We start from the raw sequence: 14,305 nt of genomic DNA on the forward strand, positions 1-14,305 counted from the left end.
GCCCTTATATTGAATAAATGGAAGAGAGTCCTGAACCAAAAGGGTTGTAAGAAGCGGGCGCTGTTCCGTTTCTGGTGGGCAGTTTTGCCTGGACTTTCCAGACCACAAATTCAAGTGAGGTAGAGGAGCTGCCATGCGGATGCTGGAAGACTGCGTCTGGCATCCTGGCTCAGATCTGACCTCTTCAGACAGTGCTTCTGTTAGATTGTCCTCCCTCCGTTGCTCGGTGGTGGTTGTAGCTTGTGGGTCAATGTTGCATAGTGACTTTCCTGCAGTCCCTCCTTTGACCTCCACAAAAGTTGCTGGTCCTCCTTACCATTCCCACTTTGTCAACCAAAAAAGAAATACTTAAGCTGTGCTCACCCTAGGCAGAGCATGAGCACTCGCAAGAACAACCTGCCAGCGCATCCTGCCAGTTTGTTCTCCTGCATGCCTGCTTCCTGCTCTCCTTCCCTCTGCCCCCCAGCCCTGGGCAAACTTCCTGGGAGGGACGGAGCTGCCTTTCAAACTAGAGTGTCCTTCCTTTCCCCTTGGGCGATGTTTACTTGTTGTTTGCTTCAGTGGCCACCTTCTAAAATACCCCTAAATGGAAATGTTGGCAATTGTGCACACAAGGGATTTCCTTCACAGATGCTTTCTCCTTCCTGGCTCCCAAATGTGCCACAACTGTCCTTTCCACTGATGTTTCCTCCCCATTCCTGGTTGGAGAGATGTTGCTTAGCTGAGGGCTCCTTGGAAGAGTTCTAGGAAGAGAGGGGAGAAGCAGGGCAGTGCTACCTGCAACCCTGCAGAGGGAGAGGAAGGAAGCCAGTAAAAAAGCTGGCTAAGAAAATGGTTCTGCTCTGTTCTCTTTCACCAGCTATTAAACCAGGTGAATAAATAGATTCTCCTCTTCTCTTCCACCCATAATAAAGCCAACCTTTATGGCATGGTGTATTTTGGAAGGAGTTGTAGAAAAACACCTCTTCACAGGCCTCATTCATGATGCTTAGGCAGCTAAATCTCCAGTGAGCAGCTTCCCTGTGAAGCCAAGAAGCTCTTCCTTTAGGCTGCCCTTTACTTTGTCTCGTAAGACAAACAAGCTCGCTTGAAAGGTGCTTTTGTCTGAAGTGTCTGGATCTTGGACTGGGAGACGCTGCTCAACCCTCTCCTGTCTTCTAGCTTTTGAAGACCACGATAGCGCTGTGGATGACAGAGACAGCGACTACCGCAGTGAGACCAGCAACAGCATTCCTCCCCAGTACCACACCACCTCGCAGCCCAATGCTTCGGTGCACCAGTTCCCCGTGGCTTCCCGCCTGCAGCAGCAGGGGGTCCCCCGAGAGTGCTGTGTGGAGTCCCTGCACGGCTATGATTTGGATTACTACGAACGAGGAGCCATCAGGTAGGTACCCCCTTGGAACCAGGGCGTTTTCTCTCCCCCAACCACAAATTTATTGGCAGGAGAAACTCACTGTAAGCTACCAAGACTGGGGCTGGCTGCTTCAGACTCTCTTGTGGTCAGGTATTTAAAAGAAAAGCCAGTCTGCTGCTTCAGGGGTGACAGAAGAGCAGTGAGCAACAGCTGCCAGACACGGTCCCCCCCTCCCCCCCAGAATAGCCCAATGGGAGCAAATAAAGGTTTGCAGCGGAGCCTCCTCCTTGCGAAGCAGAGCAGGGGTAAGCAGTTCTTTTGCTGTGGAATTTTGGGATCCCCAGGCTGTCGCCCTGAGTGACCAAGAGTGATTGACAATATGTGGATCAATTTCACTTGAGACTGCAAGGCCTGCTGCCCCTCAGGGTGCCCCTCTTGCTGAGATTTGGCTTCCGTTCTCTCGCACCCATCCAGACTCCTGCCATGATTGGGCAACCCCCAATCCCACACGCCACACACTTGCTTTCACTTTCCATTTTGCAATACTAAGCTGTTTGAACCTTCTGTGTTGCTCTTGTCCTTCACGTCTCCCAACGTCTCCTTGCCTTTTTGAAGAAGGCGCCATAGCTTAGACTCCACTGTGAGTGGCCGAACTGACCTGGAATCTGCATCACAGTCAAGTCAAATGACAAGCCGCCAGCTGTCATTAGAGAGCCGCCACTCACTAGAGGTGTCTGATAGGTGGGTGACCCTCTCCGAAGCCTCTGTGTCCGTGTCTCGTGACGTGGCTTTGGTCTGCTGGGGCTCCTGGGCTGGCTATCAGTGTTTGCATGAATTCATCCTCTTCCAAGTATAGTTGCCGGCTGGCTGTTTTCTATTGCTTCTCTTGTTTCAACTGGGTTTCTGTTGCTGTTGACTTCCTCCTTAGGAAAAATGTAGAACATTTGTATCAGCCCTCTAAAGAGAGAAGTGATGCAAATCATTAGCTTTCCTCCAAACTAGGCCTTTAAAATCTTAGATCTATCTAATTTATTCTCATATAATTACTTTGGTTTCTAATTGCCCTGTCAATATTGTAGCTGGAGTTTTTAGGATTCATGTTTCCAATTCTGACTTGCCCATCATAATCTTGTTTGTGCTGTCCACGTGGTTAATGGAAGTAACCCCAAATAATAATTGGAACGGTTCCTCATTTTGCGCCTTATCAACATGGTTGTTTTTTTTAATTTATTTACCTCTAGCGATAAACCACAAGCAAGATAATGGGTTTTTCCTGTTTTGTTGTTTTGTCACATTGCAAATTTAATTAATTGATGCACTTTATTGTGTGCTTAGTGTAATAACTTATTATTAGTCTGTTGCAAATGCCCCTTCTTAAAATCAGGAGATAAGAGTCCTGCTGGATGAGGCCAGTGGCTCTCCTTCTCCAGCATCCTGTTCTTACAGTGACTGACCCGATGCCTGGGAGACGCTCAGAAGGAGGAGCTGAGCTCCAGAGCCCTCTTCTCCTCTCCTGCAGTTTCCAGCAACTGGGGCTCAGAAGCATCTCTGCCTGCGACCGTGGAGGCAGAGCAGAGCCGTCATGGCTAGTAGACTTTGATAGCCCTTCTCCCCCATGAAATTGTCTAATCCTCTCTTAATCCAAGTTGGTGGCCATCATTGAGATGCTCCAGAAAGTGACTTGTAACATTTTAGGTAGCTGCTCGATGACATTTTTAATCTGCAATTCCTGTTCTTATAAATAACATACCATACATCACTTTATAGTATACATAACACTGGTATACATGTTTCATGCTCCCCTACCCTTACAACCCTACTATTTAGCTGCAATATTAGTAAAAGAGAGATTCCTAACATTTCATGTTAATAAATGGATTCATGGTTATGATATTTTAATATGCTTTCTGCATGTGATTCACGATATCATTTGGTCTTTATGAAATGCTCCTTTGCAAGTTTTGTGTTTAAAGCTCTTTTTTCACCCCTCCTGCTCTTTCCTTTTTTTCTTTGCCCTTCTGTCCTTCTTATATTTCCCCCCTCCACACGTATCAGACCAGGATCTTTAGTTAGCAATGGGAAAGTCAGGATCATTCCATTTGATTATGAAGTTGGCCAAGAACAGGAAGAGTGTGAAGAGAACTATGAGGAATTAGGCAAACAGTTAATAGAAGATTTTTTAGAAAAAAGTCACAGGACTAGAAGTTCACAGGGACGAAAGAGCCCGAGGCTCTCGAAAAGGGAGAACTTTGGCCACCAGGAAAGAGGAAGATACTCGCGGAAGGCGTGCCCAGAATCAGGAAATCCCGATGTTCCTTGCTATCCCGAGGAATATGACACAATAGACAGGAGAAGAAAGAAGAAGCTGAGATATAACAATTTTGAAGAATGCGAGCGAACTATACTGCAAAGCAGTAGTAACCGGAGATATTCTTCAGGCAGCATTAAGGCAAGAACTGAACATAACCTATATCCTGATTATGATGAAACTGAGAAATGGCGCAGCAGCCCCATTGAAAGTGAAGAACAGTTACCGGAATATCCAGTTCTGCGTCCATACAAGAATGGCCTTCTAGTCAAAAGTGGCAACTTGTCTGCTAACCAACGCGCAAAGCATGACTCAGGATCAGTCCGTTTTGATGGTGAAAATGAGATCCATTCAGAACAGCCAGCTCACTCTTTTGTGCCATTGGGTGCCCTTCAAGAGTTTGGCAGCTGTTCGTCCAGTGTACTCCTGTACTCCCCAGTTTCGGATGATGATGATGAAATGGAAGAAATAGCAATACTTTCCCAAGCATGGCGTGAATCCAGTGTTCGCCATGTTGGAGACCTTACTGACGCCCGTACTGGAAGTGCCATATCCCTGTTACCAAGGGACAAAAACTCACATAGGATGAGAGGAGGAAAGCATGGCTTTCTTAAGCAAGACTTGACCCTCTCTCCTGTTGAAGAGCCAACGGAAGAATACGTGGACACAATGGATGAACTGCAGTGCTTAGTTGAAACTGTGTCTGAATACTTAGCTGAAAAAGAGGAGGAGATTAGCAAATTTGAAACCCTTCCTGCGAGCAAAACCGCAAGCGATGGTGCCTCTCCCAAACTGGCCGGTGCTGATAAGCTGGCGGAGGAAAGTGCCCCTTTGGAACAGGCAAAACCAGCCACTTCTGCTGCAGAGGAGAGCGAGGGCAGCAAAGGCATAACAGAGGCACTGCCAGACTTGTCTGGGGTGAAGAACACGGTCAGCTCCTTATTTAGTTCTTTCACCGAAAAAGTGGGCTCAGGAACAAAGCACTTAACAGCCTCAGTTGAAAAACTTGTATCTCCCACACCAGAGAAACCTGAAGCCCCTGGTCAACCTGAGGGAGGCATCACAAGTCTGTTTTCAAGTAAGCCTAAGTCTGAGGGTGCCTCTCCAGAACTGAAAGCAGAAAGCAAATCGGATGCCAGGTTGCCCACTGCAACTTCTCCTTCTGTGACCCAGAGTGGCCGTGAGCGAGAAGCCGGTGATGCCAAGGCCAGCATCCCAGAAAAGACAGCGGGAGACAACAAGGCTCTTCCAAGTGTCCATGATGCCTCAGCAAACGCTGCTCCGCCCCCTTCTCTGGACCCCAGCTCAGTCGTGAACTCCGTCTTAGGCATCTTCAACCCTTTGAAAATCTTCTCCGAAAAGGAAGCACCGAAAAAAGAGACTGCAAAACAGGAGGAGGCTGTGAAGGTGGAAGCCACGCATGCCAGTGCTTCTGAAGCCAAGGCAGGTGGGAAGGAAGCTGGAGGCAACGCGACAAAACCCACCAACGTTGCGCCTCCCGAAACGAGCAAGAGCGAGGCAGAAGCGAGCGCAAGCAGCGGCCCCGTCTCCTCCATCTTTGGCAAGCTGTCGAGCTCCGTTAGTTCTTTTAGCTTGAAAGCCAGTTTTGAGAGTCTGGCTGTTCCCAAGCAGCCAAGTGGGCCGCAGAAGGCTTCTGATGCGCCGCCGCAGGCCACAAGTCAGCCAGATAAAGTTGTTAAAGAACACCCAGACATGCCAAGAAATCCACAACCTGCAGGGAAAGTGCCAGAAAACAAGCCAAGTGAAGCCAAGAAGGAGACTGGTAACGCTCCGCCGTTGGAGCAGGGGGAACCATCTGAGAGCTTTTTCAGCCCACTTAAGAAATCCTTCAGCCAGTTGCTGCTCCCTTCTTCTGCTACCGAAACTGTGCCAAAGGAGCCACCACCGGGCTTGGGGAAAAGTCACCGTTCTGAAGATGATGTCAGGAAAACGAGCTCCGCAAGCAGCGAACCCAACTTCCCTTTCACCGGTAAGCTCCAGATTCCCTTTTTGAGCGGTTTTGGCTTTTCAGACAAACCACCGCAGGACAACAAAGAGAAGCCAGGAATTTTCACTTCCTTCTTGAAAGCTGCTTCTGTGGAAAACCTGACAGCTTCAAAAGATCAAACTGCCCCACCAAGTTTTAGTGGCAAGCCACCAAAGGCTGAAGAGGGTCACAAAAGCAGCAACGCAGAAGCTGCCAAAACGGAGTCGTCGAAGTCTCAGGCAGTTCCTGAGGCACCACAGAGAAAAGAGGAGCCGACGAGGAAGAAAGAAACCAGTAAAGAAGATGGTCTGGGTGCACCAAAACATGGAGATAAAGACCAGGGTGCCTCAGACACTTCAAAAATTGCACACATGGATCATGATACCAAACGCAAGGGTGCTCTGGACCACAAAGATTCTAAATGCAGGGGGGAGCTGGCAGCCCCCCCAAAAGAACCTGACTTAAATACCACAGCAGGACAGCCAGTGCTTCCTGGTGGAATCAGAGAGGACCAGGTAATGGATGATACTCCGAAGAAGGCCCCACAGCCAGGGCAGGGGTTGCTCTCGGGCCTCTTCCGGCGGGCGTCTTCAGACCACATAACCCACACGGAAGAGTCGAATGCTAAAAATGAAACGGACAGCCAGAAGAGCAGATCAGCTGGCTTACTTTCTGGATTATTTAGGTTTGCTTCAAGTGAAAACCTGACCGAAAGTATGCCAGATAAGGCAAAATCAGGCTCTCTGGGCATAATGAAGTTTTTTGAGAGGAGCGAAGAGACTAGTTCTGGTGACAAGTCCGTTGGCTCACATGTGACTCCTGGTCCCCAAGAAAGCACTGGGGGGAAACCGGAGACGGGCAGCTTCATAAAGAACTTCATGCAGAGGCCAAAAGAAAAAGCGGAGGAGGCAGTGACTGAGACTGCGAAGGCGAATGGTCATTTTCCTCACCCAGAACTGAGCAAAATGGACAACGGACATGGTCCCGTCCCTTGGCACCCCCCCTCTCAGAATGCTTTAAGCTCACAGCCAAAGATACAAGACTTATCGGGGCAACCAACTCTTTATAGACAACCTACGGATTCCAATATTTATCAAGCAGTTCTCAACGAAAGGTCAAATGAATTTCTCAATTCCTCTTTGCTGAATGCTAAATTGTATGGCCACTCAGAGCAGCATCTTGCTCTTGAGGAAACAAGGAGCCACTCTAGCTTTGACTGGGAATATGATGCAGGAGCATTTTCTCTCAATGCCCACCAGGTTTCCTTGCCCGTTTACTACGTCTTGCAGCAGAATTCTGTCCCACTGGCTGAGTTTCTGGAATGGCCAGACTCCAGTGATGCCGTAGTGAACTTGTGTAAAAAAGATGGCAATGCCAATGTCGTGGATTGGAGGTCAAATGCCAGTTTTGATGCCCTGAGCATGGATTTCAGTGTCATGTCACACGAATCATTTGATCAGTTAGACTTACAAGATTTAGGTCTAGAAGAAACTGAAATGTGGGCAACGCATTCTCTGAATGGAAACCTTCCTCCATTTGATGACTGCAGCTATATTTTGGAAGAGATGCCCATGGACTTAAGCTATTCATCGGTATGTGATGGCAATATGTGGACCTTAATTGATCAGGAGTCCTTGAGCTTGGAGGGCAGTTTTGTCTATTCATCTTATAGCCAGGAGTACCAGGACTGGCTGATGCTGCTTGAGAAGGGCGTGTGGTGGCCATCGGAAGATGGCGATTGTGGATATTACATGTACAGGGATGGTCAGTTTGTTTATTCCCTGCTCACCGACCCCACTGGGCAGTATGTCTACATTTGCACTCCTGACACTTACACCTACCCAGACTACTGGGATTATAATTATCCGCAGAGCATTTTGCAGAGCACTGTCTTGGAAGATGACATGATTGCCGTTTGCGGTTTCAAAGTGCCTCTTGGTAATGAAGACGAGTTATTCTGGTTTGCTGAAGAGGAGCAATTGGATAATTACTCTGTAAACAAACCACTTGATTTGTCTGTAGCTCTGCAGAGAAGTGATCAACTTATGAACATGAATTTAGAGACCTTTTCGCAGATGTTTGAGGAGTCCATTTATTACCAGAGAGAGCAGCCTTTAGACTTTTCAGGGTACAAACTTCAAAAGCTCAAAGTAGACTTTAGGCCTGAGAATGACATGGAGTGGCACTCAGAAGAGCCTCCCCTGACCCTTGATCTTAGAGTTCACTCCAGGGTGGCTTCCAGCGGGAGGCTAAAAGATGATGCTCTACCCAAACCTCCGGACAGGACCCCTGCTGTGACAGTTTCCGAAAGTGGACAGTCAAGACGGTTTGGTTTCCATATATTCCAGTCTTCTGCTAAGCCTGAGCCTTCACCGGCATCTCAGAGTGTTACAGAAGTCAAAACCACTGAAGAAGATAAAAAGCCACCTCTGAATAAAGTCGCATCTTTATTCTCTGCTTTGGGTGGCCTGATGGGTAAGGGTATGGAAGCGCATGAGACAGTGGAAGACACGGCTGTGAAGAAAGGAGAACCACTGGTGTTGGGACACAAAAACGATGCTCTTCCAGCTTCGCCACCCAGGAAAACAGGAGAGGATATGCAAAACCAGCAGCACACGGAGCATGAACAAGAGAGAAAAGAGAGAGGCAGATTAGTTAAGTCTGTTAGGGATGAAAAGCCAGTGATTTCTCAGAAAAAGCCTCAGCTGGTGAGGTCTTCCTCTCAGCTAAGCCAGGGTCCCTTGGACAGCAAGACCAGTCAGCTGGATAAAAGTGTTAAGCCTGCTCCCCTCCCAAGTCAACAAAAACCCAAAGTGGGTGAGGATGAACCCAAGAAAACCCAGCCAGCCCCCAGCCAAGCGCCCACGGAGGCTGAGGGCACGTTGTTTAAAAGTGCTCTCAAGATTCTCAGCCTGGGAGAAGACTCCTCCACACCTGCAGCCCCCAATAAAAGTCAAGGCCCCGGGTTCTTTGATTTCTTTAAAACGCAGGTCAACAAAGCCCCACAGCCACCACCAGCACCCCAACCAAATCTGACGAAAAATGAAGCCGAGAAGAAAATGCCTCAGGAGAAAGTGGAGCCCCCAGGCATTTCATCATTCTTTGGTTCCATAGGGGATCTTTTCAAAGTCGATGCAGCCCCTGCCCCACCAAGTGCCGCTGCTCCACCAAAGAGTGGAACCCACACCTCCCTGAAACCGAATGACAACGTGGACCAGCGTAGCAGAGAGCCAAGTAAGAGCAGCACTCCTGCCCCTCGAATCCCTGTGGAGCAGGCTCGTGGGGAAGCTGCCCAGAAGCCCACAGTCCCTAAGGAAGAACAGCATGGGAAAGTAGGCAAGGAAGCTGCTCAAGTGAAGAAGGAGGACATCCCCACTGCAGGGAATGCAGAACCCAAGCCTCCCATGCAGGCAGGCCCTCGAAAGGACCAAGCAAGTCGCTCTCCAGGGCAGCATGGCCATGGACCAGCTGTTGCAGCGGGACCGCAAGGCCATGCAGGAGCCATACCTGGTAAAACTCAGCCAGGGAAAGCCAGTCAGCCACCCAGGGATTCTGGGTTTAGCCTGCCTTTTGGCTTGTCGCAGGCAGCACCTTCGAAGCCTCCGCAGGGACCGCAGCCGGCTGGCAAGAGCATCTTCTCCTCCTTCTTCGGTGCCCCAGAGAAAGCCCCTGCCCCAGCTCCAGCAGCTCCTAACGCCAAGCCCCCGGAAGCAGAGGGTCTGTTCAAGATGCCTTCTTTCTTTTCCGGAGGGCCCACCGCAAAGAAGAACGTGCCTCAGAGCAGCTCCAGCTTCAGCTTTTTCAACCTGCCCTCCTTCCTGGATGACAAGCCACCGGCAGCAGCTCCTGACAAGGGGAATATTGCAAAGCCACCTCAGCAGCAGGCAAGCAACCTGGGGAAGCCGCCTCAACAGCAAGCAGACGCAAAGCCATCTATGAAGCAGTGTGTTTCTGTTGACTCTGGCATTGGACTTGCCAGACAGCAGGGCTTGAAGGATAAAGAGGCAGCGGCTGGTGTTATAGAAGCAGTACTTGGAAAGCAAGAGGCTGTTGGCCCGGAGCACAAGGCAAGTGAGTTAAAAACTCCTGCGGCTGAGCATGCTGTGGCAAGTGCTTCAGAAGTGAAAAATGAGGTAGAGATACCTTTTGTGGCCAGTAAACCTCCTGATGATGGTACAGATAGAGAAGACCACTCAGTCTGTCCTGATCCTGGCTCTCAGGTCCCTACGCTGCAGGAAGACATTCCACCTTCCCTTCCGGAGATTCCACAACCAGAGGAGCAGCTGCAAGACAAGGCAGAAGAGAGTGATGGTATTGTGGTGTCCTCCGAGAAGGAATTTGTTCCTTCAGGTGGGAACGAGACTTCTGAAAAGGCAGAGCCCGGTCCAGTTTGTGATGAGACTCCTGTGGCTCTTGAGCCATCTCCTGCCCCTGGAGACCTTTCACAGGACGTTGTACCTGAAGAAAAACCAAGCGCCCCTGAAGTCAAGCCCCCGGAGCCCAAGCAAGCTGATAGGACCCCAAATACTGCAGGAGAGCAGCAGGCTCAGGGCCAAAGGCCTCTCCCTCAAATGGCAGCAGCAACACCTCACCTGCAGGAGAAACCTAAAGAGCCTGAGGCTGACAAATCAGTTCTAGATTCCTCAGTTGAAATGTTTTCCAGCTTCATGACGAAGATGAAACCAACCAAAACATTATCTGGCTTCTTTTCCCAGCCTCAGACTCCAGCAGCTCCTAGTGCCCAAAAGAAGAGCACATCGTTTTTCGGCCTTTCCTCCCTGCCCACTGGGCCTCCTCCAGCATTTACAAGTGATCTCTTTGGCATTTTTAAAGGAGCAACAGACGAGACCCTTTCAAAGCCTGCAGGGAAGACCGCAGGCACTTCAAAACCCCAGGAAATGAGCTCCAGGGCAGCAAAGGAGGCTGTGGGCCCAGTTCCTGGTAAAGGTCTCGCAAAACAAGAGAAAGCCTCTAGGGATGAACTTTTAGGGACAAATGCCGGCAGCGTTTTGAAACAACCGGACCAAACCTCTAGGGCTGAACCTACAGAGAAGGAAGCTAGCAGTGACTTGAAACAAGACGCCCCTTCTGCTTTAGCAGATGAGAGTTTGGGGAAAGAGTGTACGGCAGAATTGGAAGCTGAAAGCAGTGGAAGACCTGAACATGGTCTGGAACCCTCCCTTAATGCTTCAGAAACTTTAGACTCAAGTAGGGATCAGGGCCCTGAAGTGGTACAACTGGACACAAACTTACTGGCATCTGATGAAGCAGGGAAGGCTGCCCCGTGTAGTCAAGAGGTACATGATGCAGTTGAGACGGTGGTGCTGCAGGAGAAGAGTGAAGTACCTGTGGAGCCCTTAGAAAATGATGCTGTCCCTGCTGTTGAAGAGCAACTGAGCCCGGCAGGAGACACAGACATTGGCCAAATGGATTTGGACAGTACACGTGAGCTGGAACCCAAGGTTGGTGAGGAAGATGAACACCTGAAACTGCCAGAACTGACGGATACTTCACTAACCACTGAAGAAGTAACTATAAAGAATGAGGCAGATGTTGATATTTGCCCACCAGACACGTTTGGGACCCTGGAGATGGAACCCAAAGCTGCTGCAGATGTGGCCCATGACTTGCCCCAGCAGGATATGGAAAAGGTCCCTGAAATAAAACCTGATCTTCCTCCTGAGCAGAAAGAGCCTCTAACCGTCAGCGAAGCAGCCCCAGAAGCTGCTCCCTTGAAAAGCAGTTTGGCTGGTAAGAGCAAGCCAGCCGGTGCTCCTACAGAGGCCAGCAGCGCCAAGCCCATGTTTGAAATTCCAAGCATGCCCACTTTGCCCAAATTCGGCTTCATGTCTTCTGCAGACACCAGCAAGTCATTTGGCTCCTTCTTCTCTGCACAGCCGCCCTCGGCAAGCAAGCCTGCGCCTGAGCCAGGCCTCGTGTCCAGCTTCAACAAGTTTTCCTCAAGTCTGTTTGGTGGAGGAAGTGATGAGAAAGCAGGTAAAGTAGAGGGCGCTCCAAGTGCTGTGTTTGGAAAGAAGCTGGACTTCTCATTTCCGTGGCAGAAAGATGCCAAGGAGGCGGGTCTCAAGAAGGAGCCAAATGTGACAACACCAAAAGCTTCCTCCAAACAGGAGGTGGCCCCAGTTGCTTCATCCAGACTGGATTTGAAGGCACCAGAAGCTGTCTCGAAAGCCGAGGAACAAGCAGTGGATGTGACCGGTGCTGATGGGAGCCCAAACCTCTCTGCCTCTGACCAGCCAGCTGACAGTGCTGCTGATTCAGACCTTTCTTCTAAGCAGCCCGACAGCAAGAGCAACGAATGCTTTGATGGTCCCACGCCTGACATTCCGGTTGTGCCCAACAAGGAGCTGGAGCCTGAGGTCTCCAGAGAAACAGAAGATGAGCCAAGCACCATTTCCAGTGAGCCTCCTGGGCTCCCTTTGGAGGAACCAGCAGAAGGCGCCACACAGGTTCAGGATGAAGCAGAGCAGAAGGAAAGTGTCCCTTGTCCAGAAACGGAAACACTTGCTACTGGACTGCAGCCGGCGGAGCAGAGTAGCCCTGAGCCACTCAGGAAGAAAAGGCCAGTAGCCAAAACAGCATGATAAATGGTGCCAACTTGTGAGCCATTTATAATGCAAGTGCCGTAACGGTAGATGCCTGACCTCGTAGATCAGACTCCTCTAGGCTGTGTTTGGCATTAGTAGTACCCAGTGGTAGGTAGAGTTGTGAACGCTAGTTGCTAGACTGCCCACCCAGAGCCTCTCCTGCCCTTCTCCTTCTCAACTTCTGGTTTCCTTTGTTCCAAAAGGCTGCGATGACTCTTCCCCTTTGCTCGCCGTTTGTGCTGTGTCCTTGTGAGTGAGCTGCTTTGAGTATTAGTTTCATTAACCTTCTGTAGCCTAATTGTGTGTGTGAGAAAACGACTTGCACCTCTAGATGACATGGTGGGAGGGAGGGAGGAAATCGGGGGCTCACTTGGTTTGCAGAAAGCTTAGTTGGACAACATACAAGGCATTCACGTTTTAAGATGGGCGAGAGACCCAGATGGCAGCAAAAGCTGTTTCAGTGGTTGCAGTTCAGTCACCTGCAGCATAACTTTTCTACACCTAGAAGGGGATTCCGACTAAACATCAGGAAAAGCTTTCTGGCAGTAGCAGCTGTTGAGCAGACTCCCTTGGGAGTTGGTGGACGCCCCTTCCTTGGAGGTTTTTAAGCAGAGGTTGTCTGGCCATCTGTCTTGGAATCTTGAGCTGTGATTCCTGCATTTAGGGGGTTGGGCTGGATGACCCCTGGGGGTCCCTTCCAACTCTGCCTTGCTAAGATTCTGTGATCAAAACCTCCTCCCTCCCACTAGGACGAGTTAAACATGGCCATGGACTATTAAAGGTACTAATGCAGAAGCATCCAGTTCTTGCTGCTCGGAAGCTGTTCCTGCCCAGCTAACATGATTCAGTTTTTCTTTACTTTTACCAGCTGTATTCAGCGGCATTAGCTGAATGTGCTTTTCTGTGTTAGGCTGCAGGCATCTGGAGCCAATGAGGAGCTCCTTGGTGTCCCCATTAGGTCTCCAAGCAAGCTGATAACTGGTTTTCTGGTTTACCATATCTCAAAAACGTGCTTAATTATTCCATATTGAAGAGAATTGCAGTGATTTCATGTTACAGCTATCAGTACATTAGTGACTTTTGCTCCCTGTTTACCCCTGTCCAGGGGATGATTGGGGCCGGTGTTCTTGCTGCCCCTCCCTAGTTACAGAACTGCTAGTCACTAAAAACATTGCTAAATCTGCACTCCTCACCCGCCATCTCTAGGCAATTGGCCCAGCAGGGATCCTGCTTCAAGCATTTTCCTTTCTGCCCAGCCTGTTTTCCAAGGAATAGATGGGATTTCCACAGTGTAGCTGCCTTGGGTCCTCTTGCAGCTGTCTCTGCCTATGTGGGCTGCCAAAAGCCAGGCGGCACTTCAATAGCGGCCCAGAAGCATTTGTGCCCCTTCCCTCTTGGAATTCCACAATGGATAGAGAGAGTGTGTGGGTGTCTTGTTGAATTAACAGCTCCTGGTGCAGTAACTCCAACCTTATAATAATCAGTCACTCCCAAGCAGCAACAGCAATGGGCCCATGTTGTGCTGGAAGACAGGGCTGATTTTTCTAAACAGCATCTACAACAGGATCCATTCTCAGCCGCTGGAGAAACTTAAGAATGTGTTAATGAAATGGGAGTGAAGATGAAACCCTCCTGTCCCAGAATCCACCTGCAGTTGACATGCTAGGGGCAAACGTTGTAAGAAGGTGTTGAGCTTAGCAGTTTAGAGGTTCAATGTGCATGAAACTTTTGCTGCCTTTCTTAATTTTCCTATGGCCTGTAAACAATTTACAGGATGCGCAGCAGATGATGCTATCTGTTTCTGATTGATACATCAATAGGGTCCAGAGGTTTAGGCCCAGCACAAAAATTGCAAACACAAACTTGGAAGCGGTGGGCGACTGAGAACAGTGGCTGCAATGTGCAAGAGACATTTGCTTGGCTAGAGTTTCCATTTGATGCTTTGGCCTGGTGTAGTTAGGATTTGCGCTCTCTCTCTCTCTCTGTGTGCATGCATTGTGCTGCTTTCTGGTTGCCAAGACCTTTTGACTTACTAATGCCTTGCTCTC

General features: G+C 49.5%; 2 protein-coding genes across 7 annotated transcripts in view; both read left to right on the forward strand.

Annotated features, from left to right (window-relative positions):
* The window catches only part of UNC13B (unc-13 homolog B), a 158,258-nt gene that overhangs the window by 47,908 nt on the left and 96,045 nt on the right, over positions 1-14,305 (forward strand). For 3 of the 6 annotated variants that reach the window (XM_028748795.2, XM_028748802.2, XM_077936602.1), the window contains 2 exons: positions 1,162-1,384; positions 1,970-2,095. In XM_028748795.2, coding sequence (XP_028604628.2) covers positions 1,162-1,384; positions 1,970-2,095 — 349 coding nt within the window. The remainder of the gene's footprint in view (positions 1-1,161; positions 1,385-1,969; positions 2,096-14,305) is intronic. The other 3 variants (XM_077936600.1, XM_077936601.1, XM_077936599.1) reach the window with 2 other exon arrangements.
* LOC144329246 (uncharacterized) lies at positions 2,102-14,305 on the forward strand. Its single transcript, XM_077936596.1, has one exon. The coding sequence runs from the start codon at positions 3,255-3,257 to the stop codon at positions 12,252-12,254; it is 9,000 nt and encodes a 2,999-aa protein (XP_077792722.1). The 5' UTR covers positions 2,102-3,254; the 3' UTR covers positions 12,255-14,305.

The sequence above is a fragment of the Podarcis muralis genome, chromosome 11 (genome assembly GCF_964188315.1).
Source record: "Podarcis muralis chromosome 11, rPodMur119.hap1.1, whole genome shotgun sequence".
NCBI lineage: Eukaryota > Metazoa > Chordata > Lepidosauria > Squamata > Lacertidae > Podarcis > Podarcis muralis.